This window comes from Bufo gargarizans, chromosome 1, assembly GCF_014858855.1.
Source record: "Bufo gargarizans isolate SCDJY-AF-19 chromosome 1, ASM1485885v1, whole genome shotgun sequence".
Lineage (NCBI taxonomy): Eukaryota > Metazoa > Chordata > Amphibia > Anura > Bufonidae > Bufo > Bufo gargarizans.
This window is the reverse complement of record NC_058080.1, coordinates 174,442,172-174,460,562: the sequence shown is the minus strand read 5'-3', so window position 1 is coordinate 174,460,562 and position 18,391 is coordinate 174,442,172. Positions and strand designations below refer to the sequence as shown.

The 18,391-nt window shown below is 42.0% G+C and overlaps 1 protein-coding gene across 1 annotated transcript; it reads right to left on the bottom strand.

Moving 5' to 3' along the window:
• Nucleotides 1-228: 228 nt before the first annotated feature.
• LOC122942564 (fibrinogen alpha chain-like) lies at nucleotides 229-18,360 on the bottom strand. The gene is made up of 3 exons (XM_044300226.1): nucleotides 17,974-18,360; nucleotides 9,945-10,090; nucleotides 229-1,042 (listed from the first exon to the last, which is right to left on the bottom strand). The coding sequence occupies exons 1-3, from the start codon at nucleotides 18,119-18,121 to the stop codon at nucleotides 761-763; spliced, it is 576 nt and encodes a 191-aa protein (XP_044156161.1). The 5' UTR covers nucleotides 18,122-18,360; the 3' UTR covers nucleotides 229-760.
• Between the last annotated feature and the right edge of the window lie 31 nt (nucleotides 18,361-18,391).

Genomic DNA, 18,391 nt, shown 5'->3' with positions numbered 1-18,391 from the left:
GAAAATAATAAAGATTGGGTCCCCATCCCGATCGTCTCCTAGCAACCATACGTGAAAATCACTTGCTTGTGGATGCCTGCGATTTTCACCCAGCCTCATTCACTTCTATGGGGCCTGCGGAATATAGAACATGCTGTGATTTTCACGCAATGAACATGTGATGCGTGAAAATCACCGTTCATGTGCACAGCCCCATAGAAATGAATGGGTCCAGATTCAGTGCGGGTGCAATGCGTGATGTGAACGCATTGCACCCGCACTGAATCTGGACCCATTCATTTCTATGCGGCTGTGCACATGAATGGTGTGAAAGAGGTCTAACAGATCAGGTTGTAGCTGCTGGCAGTAGAAGTCTATAAAGAGGTAGAGGATTTTGTAGTGGGAGGGAGACTCATAGAGAAACTGCTGGTGTTTTATTGTTTTACCCCTGTGCTGGATTCAAAGCTACACTTATCAGTACAAATGTATAACAACCTCCATTCTTCTGTTGCTTCTGAGGATGTGCTACAAAAGGATATGGGAGCAGGATCTTTTCTATATCTGCTGTGTATGGGAGACATCATATCAGCTAGTGTCCTCCCACTAACTGAGGGAAAACCATAAATTAGAGGTGGAACCTGCAGAAGGGAAAACCATTGTTAAATGCAGAATGCAAGTTATATAATGGCCAGAAATAATGTTATTCTGTATGTATTCACATGACAGCTTGTTCTGTGAAGGCATCTGAAATGACAGGTATGCTTTAAAGGAGTGGATTTGATCATATATCCTCTAATTTTAGCCTATATTGATCTATACTGTCAAACATCTCCAACTGTTTCAGATCCATTAGAGGCCATAGTTCTTTGAAGCTGGCACCAATCTTTTGTTCATGTAAGTTAACAAAGCTTATGTTATGCATAGTTTTGGTGTCATATTTTTGATAATTTCTTATCATGTCCAAATCTTTCTTCCAGGATCCATAATTTTCAAGGTTGGTCATGAAAAGCTGGATATTTTGACATGATCCTTTGCAGGTGCGAATCTTGATATCAGTATCCACCTGAAGAAGAGTGAAAATATTAAAACAGACTAAAATACAAAATAAAGAAGCATTTTTACCAAATGATCATGTGATCATCTACTCTATACTCTAATAATTAGCACATTACTGCTCGTTTAGTGTCAAAGTGCATCTTAAAGGTGTTGCAATGGGTTAGAAAAACATGGTTGCTTTCTTCCAAAAACAGTGCCATACCTGTCCGTGGGTTGTGTCTGGTAATACAGAGCAGAACCACTTAGCAAAATTAAATGGTGCTAAGCTACAATACCACACACATCCCAATAACAGGTTTGGCTTTGTTTATGAAAAAAAGCACCTCTTTAGTAGCCATATGTGTTTCCACAGGTATCGACAAACATGAAAAGCACTATTTTATGGTGCCCAGAGAGGTTGTCACTATTTCCTCTGTACATAAAATAATTGGTAAGAAAGCTCTACTACTTGTGACAAAACTCTTGGAATTTTGCTGGAACTTAAATACACAATCAAAGGAAATGTTTCACCAATTTTTTTTCTACCAGTTAAACCAGATAGCAAAACATAATATATCTACCATAATCAGTTTTTATTTTCTGATTGTAGATTTGTTTATTCTGTTTTCTGAACTTGATTATAGGGATGGCCATCTTCCCTGAGTTGTTCTTAACAGCATTTAGAAAGCATTAAAAAAAATTGCTTTATGGCAGCCCATGGGCCATAAACACAATGATCAGGAGGGGATCCTATTGACTTACATGGTAAAGTTTTCTAGGCATGACCTGTGGAGAGTTCAGTGTACAAGGAAAGAATAGTTAAGCTCTGACAATTACCTACTATGAATGGTGGATCCTGTCTTATCTATACACAGAGGTGATGTATGCCATTCTAAACCTGCCTGTAATCATAAGCAGACACCTGCAGTAAAGTGATCTGTACAGACTAAGGGTCCATTCACACGTCCGTAATTTGGGTTCGCAATTTTCGGACCCATTCACTTTCAATGGGGCCGGAATGGATGCGAATCCGCATTTTGGGGATCCGCATCCGTAGTTTTAATGGTTCAGTTTTTTCGGGATCCTCAATTCTGTTCCTGAAAAAAATAGAACACGTCCTATTCTTGTCCACAATTGCGGACCAGAAAAGGCATTTTCTATTATAGTGTCTGTAATGTGCAGTCTGCAAATTGCAGATCCGCAAAACACTTACAGATGTGTGAATGGACCCTAAAGTCTCATGCAGACGTCCATGGAACACGGTCCGTGAGATACCGGACTGGCATTGCAGGAGCGCATGGTGTCATAGCAACCAATGACACCGTGCACTCCTGCAATGCAAGTCCGTTATCTCACGGACCGTGTTCCACAGACATCTGCATGAAGCTTAAGAAGTGGCTCCTATTATTAAGCTTAGTGGCCAGTAAGAAAACGGCAAAATTTCATGGGTTTTTGTCTAAATCTATATAGTGCCTTAAAAAGTATTAATTTTCCTTGAACTTTTCAAAAAAAAATCACGTTACACTCACAAACTTAAATGTATTTTATTGGTATTTTATGTGATAAACCAACACAAAGTATCGGTAATTGTGAAGTAAAAAGAAAATGATATATGGTTTTCAAAATTTATAAAAAATAAACATCTGGATAGTGTGGTTTGCATTTGTATTCTGCCCCCCTGAGTCAATACTTAGGACCAGCTTTCGCTGCCATTACAGCTACAAGTCTTTTGCTTCTTTAATTAGTGCCCTTCTTGCCTTAGCTGGCAGTTTAGGTGGATGTCCATTTCTTGGTAGGTTTGCCGTTTTGCCATGCTCCTTACATTTTTGGATGATGGATTAAACAGTGCTCCATAAGATGTTCAGAGCTTGGGATATTTTATATAACCTAACCCTGCTTTACACTTCACCATAACTTTATCCCTGACCTGTCTGGTGTGTTCCTTGGTTTTCATGATGCTGTATGATTACTAATCTTCTCTAACAAACCTCTGAGGCCTTCACAAAACAGCTGTAGTGATACTGAGAGTAAATTACACACTGGTGGACTACAGTTACTAATTAGGAGACTTCTGAAGGCAATTGGTCACACTGGATTTTATTATGTATTATCAGAGTAGAGGGGGCTGAATACCAATGAACGCCACATTTTTCTGATTTTTATTTATTAAAAATTTAGAAAACCATGTAGGATTATCTTTTCACTTCACACATACTACTTTGTGTTGGTCTATCACATCCCAATCACATCCCAATAAAATACATTTAAGTCTGTGGGTGTATGTCACGGAAGGTGTACAGGAAACAAGACAATGCAAAATGAATATATGACTCACTGGATCCAAAACTAAGGAACAAAAAGGGAGACCCCTGCATCAGACCTGGCTCTCTCCCTTACTGCTCAGCCTATGCAATAATCCCAATGGTGGATGATCGCATATCCTCGTACCTCGACTATATAACACCTGAACACCCTACAATAGTGAAGGGACACGACCACCGGCTCCCTACACTAGACACGGAGGGAGTCAGGGTCACCTGGGGTCCAGCAAACAGAAAATCACAAATGAATGTACAACACTTAACTTGTAGAAGAACTGGGAAATAGGATCAGCATGCACACACACTCCAGGAAGCCGTATAAACCGCACACTAATGCATTATGGGGAGGAATTTAAAGGGATGCAATCAGTCCAACTACATGACAGCTGAGAGAGGCTAACGAGATGAGGAACTGAAAACCAAAAACAAAGAAAACTCAAGGAGGAGGTTCTGAACGGCTTCTGTCAGAGCTTCTCAGCTGTCTGGTTGTGACAGTACCCCTCCCTCTACGAGTGGACTCCGGACACTCAGAGCCCACCTTCTCAGGATGGGACCTATGGAAAGCCCTGATGAGACGAGTGGCCTTAATGTCCGTCACTGGGACCCACAACCTCTCCTCAGGACCATAACCCTCCCAATGAACGAGGTACTAGAGAGAACCGCGGACAAGACGAGAATCCACAATCCTAGAGACCTGAAATTCAAGATTCCCATCAACCATAATCGGAGGAGGAGGCAAAGGCGAGGGTACAATGGGTTGAACATAAGGTTTCAATAAGGACTTATGAAAAACATTATGGATCTTGCAAGTCTGAGGAAGATCAAGACGGTAGGCAACAGGATTGATGACAGACAGGATTTTGTAAGGCCCAATAAACCTAGGACCCAACTTCCAGGAGGGAACCTTCAATTTGATATTCTTGGTAGACAACCACACCAGATCACCAACATTCAGGTCCGGACCAGGCACACGTCTCTTATCTGCCACAGGCTTACATCTCTCACTCATGCTCTTTAGATTATCCTGAATCTTTTGCCAAATAGATGACAAAGACGAGGAGAATCTGTCCTCATCAGGTAAACCAGAAGACCCCTCTCCCGAGAAAGTCCCAAACTGCGGATGAAACCCATATGCACCAAAAAATGGTGACTTATCAGAGGACTCCTGACGACGGTTATTTAAAGCAAACTCAGCAAGGGACAAAAAAGAACACCAATCCTCCTGATTCTCCGCCACAAAACAGTGCAGATATGTCTCCAAAATCTGATTGACGCGCTCTGTCTGGCCATTCGACTGCGGGTGGAAAGCAGAAGAGAATGACAACCGAACCCCCAAGCGAGAACAGAAAGCCTTCCAGAATCTGGAAACAAACTGCGTGCCCCTATCAGAGACTATGTCTGAAGGAATACCATGCAATTTGACAATGTGATCAATAAATGCCTGCGCCAGCGTCTTAGCATTGGGCAAACCAGGAAAAGGGATGAAATGCACCATTTTGCTAAAACGGTCCACCACCACTAGAATCACAGTCTTCCCCGAGGAACGAGGCAGGTCCGTTATGAAGTCCATGGACAGATGTGTCCAAGGACGGGAAGGAATGGGTAAGAGAAGGAGAGGACCTGATGGCCGTGAATGAGGGACTTTGGCACGAGCGCAAGTCTCGCAGGCTGCCACAAAACCCTCAACTGACTTATGAAGCGCAGGCCACCAGAATCTCCAAGCGATGAGATCCAGTGTGGCTCTTGCCCCCGGGTGCCCAGCAAGGACCGTATCGTGGTGTTCCTTAAAAATCTTGTGTCTTAAAGCGAGAGGCACAAACAACCTCCCAGGAGGACAAAGATCAGGAGCCTCTGACTGGGCTGCCTGCACCTCTGCCTCCAATTCAGGAAAAAGAGCAGAGACCACCACACCTTCAGCCAAAATGGGACCCGGGTCTTCAAAATTCCCACCTCCCGGAAAACAACGTGACAGGGCATCTGCCTTCACATACTTAACCCCAGGGCGGAACGTGACAACAAAATTAAACCTTGAAAAGAACAAAGACCATCTGGCCTGTCTCGGGTTCAGACGCTTGGCTGACTCCAAGTAGGCCAGATTTTTATGGTCAGTAAACACGGTAATAGGGTGTCTGGCTCCCTCTAGCCAATGGCGCCATTCCTCAAAAGCCAACTTGATGGCCAACAATTCCCTATCTCCCACATCGTAATTTCTCTCTGCGGAGGAGAGTTTCTTCGAGAAAAAGGCACACGGTCGCCACTTGGCAGGAGAGGAACCCTGAGACAAGACCGCACCCACACCCACCTCAGAAGCATCAACCTCAACTATGAAGGGTAGAGAAATATCAGGTTGTACCAAGATGGGAGCGGAAGCAAAACTCTCCTTGATATTAGAAAAGGCCTTACGCGCCTCTAACGACCAGGAAGAAAAATCTACCCCCTTTCTGGTCATATCAGTGAGTGGTTTAACAATAGAGGAATAATTCAAAATAAACTTCCTGTAATAATTGGCAAAGCCTAAAAAAAGGAACAGCGCCTTCTGATTCTCAGGAAGTACCCACTTAAGCACAGCGCGGACCTTCTCGGGGTCCATGCGAAAACCAGAAGCGGAGAGAAGAAACCCCAGAAATTGAATTTCCGGAACCGCAAACACACATTTTTCCAGTTTTGCGTATAATTTATTCTCCCGCAGGATGAGCAAGACCTGACGTAAGTGTTCCTTATGAGTTTTGAAATCAGGAGAAAAAATCAAAATGTCATCCAAATACACTAATACAAATTTTCCCATTAAATGATAAAAAATGCTGTTCACGAAATGCTGAAAAACGGCTGGGGCATTCATCAAACCAAAAGGCATAACCAAATTCTCAAAATGGCCCTCAGGGGTATTGAAGGCCGTCTTCCATTCGTCTCCTTCTCTGACCCTGACCAGGTTGTATGCCCCTCTTAGATCTAACTTGGAAAAGACTTTAGCCCCAACAATCTGGTTAAACAGGTCCGGGATCAGAGGACGCGGATAAGGGTCACGAATAGTGATACTGTTCAGCTCCCTGAAATCCAGACAAGGTCTTAAAGAACCATCTTTTTTCTTAACAAAGAAAAAAACAGCGGCAACAGGTGACCTCGAGGGTCGTATGTGTCCTTTCTCAGACTCTCAGAGATATAAGCACGCATAACGACCCTTTCAGGTTGGGAGAGGTTGTATAAACGAGATTTAGGCAGCTTGGCGCCTGGGATGAGATTAATAGGGCAATCGTACTCCCTGTGCGGGGGCAAATCCTGAACTCCACTCTCAGAGAAGACATCCGAAAATTCAGAGAGAAAAGGTGGTACAGTCTTAGTAGAAACCTCAGAAACAGATGTCGTGAGGCAATTCTCTCTGCAAAAGTCACTCCAACCATTTATTTGCCTCGCTTGCCAATCAATAGTGGGGTTATGTTTAGTGAGCCAGGGTAGCCCCAACACTAGAGGAGTAGGTAATCCGCTAAGGACGAAACATGACACATCCTCAACATGAGCATCACTCACAATTAAACGAATATTGTGAACTATGCCCTTTAATGATTTCTGAGAAAGTGGAGCGGAATCAATAGCAAAAATAGGAATATCCTTTCCCAAAGTGCACACTTGGAAACCATGAGTTATCGCAAAATGATTATCAATGAAATTGACAGCTGCTCCACTATCTACAAAAATCTCACAAAAAATGTTCTTGCTCTCTAGGCAGGACAAAACGGGAACTACAAGCAAACGGAAAACCTTCAATTTCCGCCTCAACCCTGCCAAAAGTAACAGATGGAACATTTTTAAAAGATTTTTTCCTTTTTCTTTCTTTATTACGCCCAGAAAACTGCCTGAATCTCCTAGAGGGACAAACATTTGCCAAATGATTTATACCTCCACAACAAAAACAAACCTTCCCATGCGGGCTGAATCTTCTATTGTCAGAGGCAATCAACCCCAGCTGCATGGGCTCCTGCTCAGAAGGGGCTAACAGCGACTGAGACCCCTGCACACAGAATGAGACTGCTGCACTGTCCTGGGACTGAGTATGACAGGAAGGAGAGATCTCTCCTCTCTCTCTAAGACGCCTGTCAATACGAACGGCCTGAGACATAGCAGAGTCCAAGGAGATAGGCCTCTCATGAAAGGCAAATGCATTTTTCAATCCCTCTGAAAGACCATTGCAAAATTGACTTCGGAGTGCAGCATCATTCCAACCAGTATCAGCTGCCCATCTCCAAAATTCTGAGCAGTATATCTCTGCAGATTGTTTACCCTGGCATAACAGACGTAGTCTAGACTCAGCCAAAGCAACACGATCCGGATCATCATATATCTGACCCAGGGCTAAAAAGAATTCATCCACTGAACGGAGGGGCCGTGCCCCCACCGGCAGCGAAAAAGCCCACAACTGAGCGTTACCCCTGAGCAGCGATATAATGATCCCCACCCTCCGTTCCTCATCACCAGAGGAATGGGGAAGAAGGCGAAAATGGAGTTTGCAAGCCTCTCTGAAACGCACAAAATTCTCACTACCCCCGGACAACGTATCCGGGAGCGAGATCTTAGGCTCAGAACAAACTCCATGAACGCAAGCTGAACCGGTCACTAGAAACTGAGAAAGAGTCTTACGGAGATCAGCTACCTCCAATGAAAGACCCTGGAAGCGTTCAGTCAAAAGTGAAACCGGATCCATGCTTGAGACGGTTTTGGCGGTTTATAATGTCACGGAAGATGTATAGGAAACAAGACAATGCAAAATGAATATATGACTCACTGGATCCAAAACTAAGGAACAAAAAGGGAGACCCCTGCATCAGACCTGGCTCTCTCCCTTACTGCTCAGCCTATGCAATAATCCCAATGGTGGATGATCGCATATCCTCGTACCTCGACTATATAACACCTGAACACCCTACAATAGTGAAGGGACACGACCACCGGCTCCCTACACTAGACACGGAGGGAGTCAGGGTCACCTGGGGTCCAGCAAACAGAAAATCACAAATGAATGTACAACACTTAACTTGTATAAGAACTGGGAAATAGGATCAGCATGCACACACACTCCAGGAAGCCGTATAAACCGCACACTAATGCATTATGGGGAGGAATTTAAAGGGATGCAATCAGTCCAACTACATGACAGCTTAGAGAAGCTAACTAGATGAGGAACTGAAAACCAAAAACAAAGAAAACTCAAGGAGGAGGTTCTGAAAGGCTTCTGTCAGAGCTTCTCAGCTGTCTGGTTGTGACAGTGTAATGTGAAAAAATGTGAAAGGAGTATGAATACTTTTTCAAGACACTGTATATTGACATGGAAAATTAAAAATAACATCAACCAAAATTCTTTAAAAATGGGTTTAACATAAATATGTGATTTAAATAATAGGTCATTCCCTTTAAGCACTACATTTTGTAAAGGGTTCTAGAAAACAGATAATGTATATATTTTCCATTACCATATATTACTGGAAACCACATATCAGTTATGGAATGCCAAATATATGTGTAAAGTTATGTTCATACAGCAGCTCATGGGGTTGTGCATTCAAGGTTCTATGTATTTTCCTTTACTCCTATACTTTCCAACTGAATTTATTGTCATCAGTATCTGAGAACTCCCACATATTTTTACTCCGTTTAACAATTTTAATCAATGACGGAATAAGGGGTCTAGGCTCCTGGGCATTAATGGTGATGTGCCCCTTGCAAACCACTAGATCTATGAAACCATTGGGTTGGTTTAGAAGTGCAAATCACCTGTGTTTTTATTTGCTTGCATGTAAAGCTGTGACCAGACGTGTTACTGTATAACATGTTCAAAGGTTTTTCCTACCACACACACTGAATTACAGTGGAATCTGAACCACTGAACTATGATTAATGCAAGATCATGCCATAGGCAGACACCATAGTCTTCAACAGATCTGGTCGGCCAGTGTTATCGACACCTCCTTGCTGGAGGGGCAAATATCTTTATGTACAGTGCAGATTTCCAATGAACCATGGTAATATTCTGTGGTCTCATGAGCCTATCTTCACACTGTACAATCTCCACATAGTAGACCACAGCCACTCTAATGCGATCTCAGGTATTTTCAGGGCATAGGTCTGCTGCATGGACTCCTTTTTGGTGTAGCCCATGCACCGTATCCCAAATGGCAGGGGCAATGTAATTTTATTACATTAGCACTGTCCAGTGGAGCATCCCTGGAAACCATGCCACATGTGCGAACTACTGCCGAGGCTGACATGAACATCTCCCATAAGCTTGGCAGACTGGGTCGGTATTTTACCACTGCCAATGCTGAATTAATTGAACGACAATACATGTATGTGTTACTATGAAGGGAAAGTCACCATCATATACATTTATTTATCATATAATAACATAGTAAATGCATAGTAATGCATAGTAAAACAGCATAATGCCATATACAATACAAAGATAGATGTCAGAAGAAGGACTACTCCATGCTCTTAAATACTTTGCACTCAGATTTTGCTCTTTACATCAGCACATTTGAGATTCCTGCTGGGAACTGCTGACCTTATTACTAAGTATCTGCTCTTCATATAAATTATATAGCTGAAAAAAACACTTACCTCCAGTATCTTCATTATTGCAAGTTGATCTTCAATCTCACTACTTAGGAGTTTTAGTTTTGATATTTGTTCTTTCACCTTTATTTTAAGGTAAGTAAGTTTCTTACTTAACTCGTTTCCAACTTGAGCAAAGTTTTTCAATGTTTCTAATAATAAAACATTTGTTATGTTCAGAATCAGTGGAGAAACATAAAAAACTCCAAATAGTTCCTATTAGTGGGACAGCAATATGACTGGCTAAACACAAAAGGACTTCTACAGCACCAGTGCGTGGCCAACCTGATAGACAACATAGTAGCTAACATAAGTAGCTATGAGACAACAGAAATTCTGACATTTTGGGACAAGAAAAGTTCATATTAAAATGTGAACTTCATCTGTATTACATAGATAAATCACTCAGCATATTAGAATAATCATCTGCCTCATTACATAGTTAAAGCAGTTGTCTGAGTGTTTAATAAGGATCCTGAGGATAGGTCATCAGTATCTGACTGGCGGGTGACTGACTCCTAGCACCTTTGCCCATCAGCTGTTTGAAGAGGCTTCGGGGTTCTAGTGAACACCATGACCTCTTCCTAGACCAGTGACAACAAGCTCATTAATCACGTGGCCTATGTGTAGCTCAGTCCCATTTAAGTGAAAGGGGCTGAGATGCAATACCAAGCACAACCACTATACAATGAACAGCCCTTTGCTTGGGAAACTGTAAGGAGGCCAAGGCGTTCACTGGCGACCCACTGATTACATACTGGTGACCTATCCTGAGGATACAATTGAATATTAACAGCACTCCAACGCCTTCAATAGTGTGAATACATTCCCAATATTCAAGCTACCTGGTGAAAATCCAGGGCGTAATGATTTACGCAGTGAAAGATCCTGGCTCTGGATCCCTATAGAATCAGCAATGTAGAAAGGTCTGCAGCACTCATCCATTTCAAGCAGTAGGTGTTTTATTCACTAGTCAAGCAGCATACACAGTAACGTTTCGACGGTGAAGTCTTTTTCAACCAATGCTTTTACACAAAGCCTCATAAACTAATTGGGCATTTTAAGGCCACACACCACGAACTGGACCATTTAGGGTAACTTGAGTAATTAGCAACTGAGATCCATGTTTACCACACTTATAATCATTTAATGGGCCATACGAGCAACTGTATATAAAACATTATGGAAAGAAGTGCTCATTGCAGGAACTTGATTTCATGTCCACAACAAGATATTGGAATGTTAGTGGTGTGTTTGACTAGTAGAGTAAATATCACATATTGGGCCTAAAGGGATTAGACAGCATAGGGAGTATGAGTAAATGGTACACTTTATACCTGAGGAATGGGGGTAGGTGTTTCCAAGCTCTATTAGTCAAGTAACCTTAGGTCATGTTTTAAAAATGTCTTATTTCACTGATCTGATTAGTCGGCTATCAGTAAATCACAATGTAAGGGAAATTATTCATAGTAATATAGTAACAGTTTGTAAGGCGGAAAAAAAGATATCTATCCATCCAGTTCAGCCTGTTATCCTGCAAGTTGATCCAGAGGAAGGCAAAAAATCCTGTGAGGTAGAAGCCAATTTTCCTCAAATCAGGCAATCAACAACCCATCTCTAGTAGCTATAGCCTGTAATATTATTGAACTCCAGAAATACATCCAGGTCCCTCTTGAACTCTTTTAGTGAACTCACCATCACCACCTCCTCAGGTAGAGAGTTCCATAGTCTCACTGCTCTTACCGTAAAGAATTCTCTTCTATGTTTGTGTACAAACCTTCTTTCCTCCAGATGCAGAGGATGTCCCCTCGTCACAGTCCTGGGGATAAATAGATGATGGGAGAGATCTCTGTACTGACCCCTGATATATGTATACATAGTTATTAGATCTCCCCTTAGTCATCTTTTTTCTAAAGTGAATAACCCTATTTTTGATAATCTTTTTGGGTACTGTAGTCCACCTATTCCAGTTATTACTTTAGTTGCCCTCCTCTTAATCCTCTCCATCTCTGCTATGGCTGCCTTGTTCACAGGAGCCCATAACTGTACACAGTACTCCATGTGTGGTCTGACTAATGATTTGTAAAGTGACAGAACTATGTTCTCATCCCGGGCATCTATGCCCCTTTTGATGCAACCCATTATCTTATTGGTCTTGGCAGCAGCTGCCTGACATTGATTTCTACAGCTTAGTTTGCTGTTCACTAAAATTCCTAGGTCCTTTTCCATGTCAGTGTTACCCAGTGTTTTACCATTTAGTATATACTGGTGACTTGCATTATTCCTTCCCATGTGCATAATCTTACATTTGTCAGTGTTAAAACTCATCTGCCACTTCTCTGCCCAAGCCTCCAATCTATCGAGATTCATCTGTAGCAGTATACTGTCCTCTTCCATGTTAATTACTTTACACAGTTTAGTGTCATCTGCAAATTATATTTTACTGTGCAAGCCTTCTACAAGATAATTAATAAATATATTGAAGAGAATAGGGCCCAATACTGACCCCTGAGTACTCCATTAGTGACAGTGACCCAATCTGAGTGTGCACCGCTAATAATCACCCTCTGTTTTCTATCACTGAACCAGTTACTTACCCACATACAGACATTTTCTCCCAGTCCAAACATTCTTATTTTATATACTAACCTTTTATATGGTACAGTGTCAAATGCTTTGGAGAAGTCAAGATATACGACATCCATTGACTAAAACTTACCACCTCATAGAAACTGATTAAATTAGTTTGACATGACCGTTCCTTTATGAAGCCATGCTGATGCGTTATTTGCTTATTTTCATTGAGGTATTCCAAGATAGCATCTCTTAGAAAACCTTCAAACAGTTTACCCATGACAGATGTTAAAATTACTGGCCTATAGTTTCTGACTCTGTTTTAAACCCCTTTGTGAATATTAGCACCACATTTTCTAAGCACCAATCCTGTGGAACACTCCCTGTCAGTATAGAGTCCTTAAATGTCAGAAATAAGGGTCTGTCTATGACATTACTTAATTCTCTTAGGATACGGGGGGGGGGGGTGTATGCCATCTGGTCCTGGCTATTTGTCTATTTTAATCTTTTTAAGCTTTGCTTTCTCCTCCTTTCTCTCTGCAACTCCCTCGTCATCATTCTGTACAGGGTTGACAGCTTCAGATTTATATTTTTTACCATTTATGTTATTGAAGAATGTTTTGGGGGGCTTAGTTTTACTCTCTTTGACAATGAATCTCTCTGTCTATATCTAGGTTGGCTGCTTTTATTTGTCTTTTACATATTCAATTTTTTCCGTGTAGTTTTTCAATGCTTCTTTGCCACCCTCCTGTTTTAGTGATTTAAATGTTTTCTTTTTGTCATTTATTGCTTCCTTTAGATATTTTTTTTTATCCTCATAGTTTTTTTCTTGTTCCTTACCCTTTTATTCCCATAAGGTATGCACCTCTTACAATTAGAGTTTAGGAAGGTCTTAGAAATATCCAATTTTGTGGCTGCATTTTTATTTGTGAGGAGGCCAATAGCATCTCTTAGCTGGTCAGTTACTGAGGCCAATAGCATCTCTTAGCTGGTCAAATTTTGCTTTTTTGAAGTTTTTTTGTATTTGTGTGCCTCCCTGAAGAAACACTCTTTCGAAGGACAATTAGATTATTATTTTATGGTCACTATTTCTCAGGTGTCTCCCAACATGCACGTCTGTCAGGTCTATTGGTAAGTCCAGTATCGCCATCCCTCTAGTAGGAGCCTGAACCATTTGGGAAAGGTAATTGTCTTTCAGTTTCCCAGTCTATATCTGGGTAGTTTATGTCCCCCTTAATAACAAACTCATTATGATTTGCCATCTCATCTATTTCCTTTAGTAGTAGATTTTCTGTGGACTCTGGTATATTAGGTGGCTTGTAACAAACTCCTATGAGGATTTTCTTATTGTTTTTTCCTACATGTATTTCTGCCCACAAAGACTCCACATGTTAATTTTCCTCACATATATTCTCGGAGTGTAGGCTTCAGACAGGAAATGCAAACCCCTCCCCTTCACCGTTTTGACGATCTGTTCTAAACAGAGGGTAACCCTGTATATTAGTCACCCAGTCATAGCTATCATCCATCCATGTCTCAGTTATTCCCACTATGTCACAGTCCTCCTCAGTCATTACTTATTCCAGTTCACTGGTTTTATTAGACAGACTTCTGGCATTAGTGAACATACAATTAAGAAGTTTTTGTATATTTTTTACCCTACACCTTTCCTTATGAACTGCCTCTCCTATAAGGTAATTACTATCCCCTAGTCCATAGTTGAAACACTCCTCCAACCTTATAGCCATCTTCTCCCCCAAAACAGCTGCACCTCCCTATTGAGGTGCAGCCTATCCCTACAAACAAGTCTGTGGCTAACAGAGAAGTGAGCCCAGTTCTCCAGGAACCCAAACCCCTCCTTCCTACACCAGTTCTTGATCGACTTGTTAATCTCTCTAATCTCCCACTGCCTTTCTGTGTGGCTTGTGGTTCATGTAGTATTTTGGAAAATACTACCTTTATGGTCCTTTCCCTGAGCTTGTGACCTAAATCCCTAAAATCATTTTTAAGGACCCCTCCCACCTACCTCCAACTTTTTCATTGGTTCCAATGTAGACCATGATTTCTGGATCTTTGCCAGACCATCCCGGTATTCTATCAACCCGGTCCGCAATATGTTGAACTCGAGCCCCAGAAAGACAACAGACCGTTTGACGATCCTGGTCTTTGTGACAGATTGCTCTATCTGTACCCCTAATAATTCAGTCTCCCACTACTAGCACCTGTCTGGCCTGCTCTGCTCTCCTGGTCCCCTGCTTACTGGAGCTGACATTCCCCTGACTGGCAGAGGAAGCGTCCGGCTGCAACAGTGCTCTCCCTGAACAGCCATCCCCTTCATCTGCCAACCTTGCACACTAGCTACCAGCTAGCTACCTTGCTCCATACTACCACCCTCCCCCACATCTGCCCCATAGAGTGCTTTGCTCAGTGAGCAGAAAACTCTTTTCCAAATTGTCAATGCTTCTCAGGGTCAAAATTCTCTTGTTTAGATACAAGATGTACCAGCGGGCAATTTGCTCACATTTTGAGCAAAGATATGCACCCTCAAACTGTTGTTCTAAGACTGCATATATTTGAAAACATGTGCACTGGACTGCGTTGTCAGTAATGGAACACATACTAATGGGGATTACACAAGAAAAGAAAATTAAAAGAGAAACAAAAAATGCAACAGTTCAGTAATAAGCAACTGACAGTAGTCCCCTCCTAAAGTCTCTGAATCTAAAGTCCCTTGATCTTAAAGGGGTTGTCCGGGTTCAGAGCTGAACCCGGACATACCCATATTTTCACCCAGGTAGCCCCCCTGACAACAGCATTGGAGCTCTTTTGCCCTGCACTGAATTATGCAGGGCAAAGGCATTTTCTGGAGATCCAGTGACATATCGGGCTCTCCTTAGGGCTGCCAGGCTGAGGCTTCTGCCCAGCAGTGAGCCTGTTAAACGGCTAGGGCAGCGCTAAAGCCGGCCCATCAGAGCCGGTGACGTCACCGAACACACTGCTCGATCCAGCACAGGGCAAGGGAGCGCATTGGAGCATGACATGCTCCGATGCTCACATCAGGGGGGCTGCCTGGGTGAAAATATGGGTATGTCCGGGTTCAGATCTGAACCCGGACAACCCCTTTAAGTCATACACTTAATATAAACACACACTGGAAATGAAACACGCGAATGCTCACAAACTCGCGTTGTTTGTCTCCTTGTATAGATGCTGCTCCAAAACAGCTTCAAAGCAGACTTCAGGTTTTTTTTCCTCTGGATTTAAAAGGTAATTCAAAATAGAAAAATCACAGAAAAATAATTCCTTTCTAAAACTTAACATTTAATAACATGGTTACTTAAAATATTCCCCAAAACACAAACCAGTTTACCCCAGTAAAACCCCTTAGGCGTCCCTGCTTGTCCCTATCAAAAGCAGAACTTCACCCCCTTATCTGTTTTGACCAGGTTGGTGATCCCACTCCCCATTGCATCTTTATACCTGTCATGAAAGGTAGTTGCAGCCGTGTACTCCACCTGCACTACTGTCCCTATCTAGTTGCACAATCCACCCTAAATGACCACCCACAACCTGGCAGTGGTCCCTGACTTGACTAATTGCAGGGGCCTAAAAGTCAATGGGTAAAAGAGTAATCAAACAAAAAGTGGTTAAAGCCAGACAGGCAAAACTAGGAACAAATCAGAATCCAAAATCATATCAAATACACAGCAGAGAGAAGCAAGGTCACTAACTAGCAGAGTCTAATAACAAACAAAGTCCAAAATCAAGCAAAGTCAAATACCAGGAGGGCACATAGGAGACAAAATCAGTCATCAGAGGCGATGTCAGAGAAACATGCAAAATGTCAGTGATCCAAATGCAAAACTAGTTAGTGAGACAGGAATACCAATCACAGGCAACTGCTGCCAGCATCTGCCTGTTTAAATAGCCTACCCCCAGAAAGCATGTGAGCCTGATTGGTTCAGCGTCCCTGCTCCCTGATAGGTGGACCAGCCTTACAGTCAGTGGGGATGGTTGCTGTCGCAGTTCCACTTTAGATAAGGACAAGTAGAGACACCTTAGGGTTTTTACTGGGGTAAATTGGTTTGTATTTTTGGGGAATATTTTAACCATGCTATTAAAAGTTAAGTTTTAGGGGGGAATTCTTTTGATGTGATTTTTTAAAAATGTCTTATAAATGTCTAAAAATGTCTTATAGACAGAACACTTGTAGCAGTTGCTGATGCAATTACATTAATGATGACAACTCTGTAGATACAAGGAAATCCTCATTACATGACTTGTTGGTGGTACTTGAGGGACTGGAGTGGAGAAACATTTCTATAGAGCACTGTGCATCAGACTAATCTCCATGTTGTATAGTGGGACACAAGGATTTAGTTGTTATGCACTAGAACAGGGATGGGCAAAATGCGGCTCTCCAGTTGTTGAACTACAAATCCCATCATGCCCATACTGGGAGTTGTAGTTTTACAACAGCTGGAGAGCCGTAGTTTGCCCATCACCGCACGAGAAGATTCTTGGATATCTATGGTACAATATCCACAAGGGCATTCATTGTACAGGCTATGCAGTAGTAATTGTAGTTCATACTCTTCTGGGCTAATAAATATTCTGGACACTAAATAAGTTGTTCACTTGTTCACACGAATGTGCCGTATTTTGCGCTCCGCAAATTGCAGATCCGCTAAACAAGGATGCCGCCCGTGTGCCAATTAGTGGAACGGAACGGGCGGCCCTTTATAGAAATGTCTATTATTGTCCGCAAAATAGACAAGATTAGGACATGACTTTTTGAGGGGTCACAAAACGGAGCAACGGATGCGGACAGCACGAGGAGTGCTGTCTGCATCTTTTGCGGCCCCGTTGAAGTGAATGGATCCGCATCCGAGCCACATTTTTTGTGGAACCAAACCACGGTCATGTAAATGAGCCCTTAATATAATGGGAAAACCCCATTTGTCAATTAGATTTATGAATAATGTATGTAATTAAACATAGAAGACAAAGTCTACATTGGTGTAACACTAAGCAAGCAGTTGGACTATATTGGTTGGTGTTACTTAAAGCAACAAATGACCTTAACATTTTTGGGTATAATGTGTTGTCGAACCTAATTTTATCTGAGTGAATTGTAGAATGGACCTCTCTAACTAGTGAGTGCAGGCAACAGAGCATCTAAAGTAGTGATATTATGTATGGAATGTCTTCGAACTATACTGTATAATCCCTATTTACAGATGCCTCCCTCTCCATCTTTCCTCTTGGCTCGAGAGGATATCTCAAGAATCGACCAGGTTTGAAAAGAGAAAAACTTTTGCACAGTGCCCGACAGAATAATGCCAAAGTTTTTGTTTCAAAGCTGGTCATCTGCTCCTCTAATCTCAGGATATCTTGAGCCTGAGGAGAGGTAAAGAAGGACACATCTAATCCCTTTAAGATGAACTGTTACTGTACTTGCCTTTCTCTGTAAGCATGTTTCGATCTGCCACTTCATGAAGCTGTTTTAATTCTGAAAGAATTTGTACATTGTGTGAGTTACTTGTCACCCAGGATTGTTTTGCAGCATCCACTCGACTGAAAATCTCCTTCTCAATTTTGATAATCATGCCTTGCACCCTACACCCATTTGGGCACTTGCTGACCTGCCAATAAGGAGAGTTTGAGTCACTTCTCTGGCCTGAGTTTAATAATCAATGTTAATAGCTGTTGCTATATCACTGTAATATGCTCATGTGCATTTACTGCATCATAGTTAATTGTGATGGAACTACAGAAACTATAATGCGAAGTTTACTAGTTGTCAAGTTTACCACAATTCATGGCAGCTATAGCAGCCCCCAGTTCTCGCTGTTCTGTAACAGTGTATAGGAAATTGT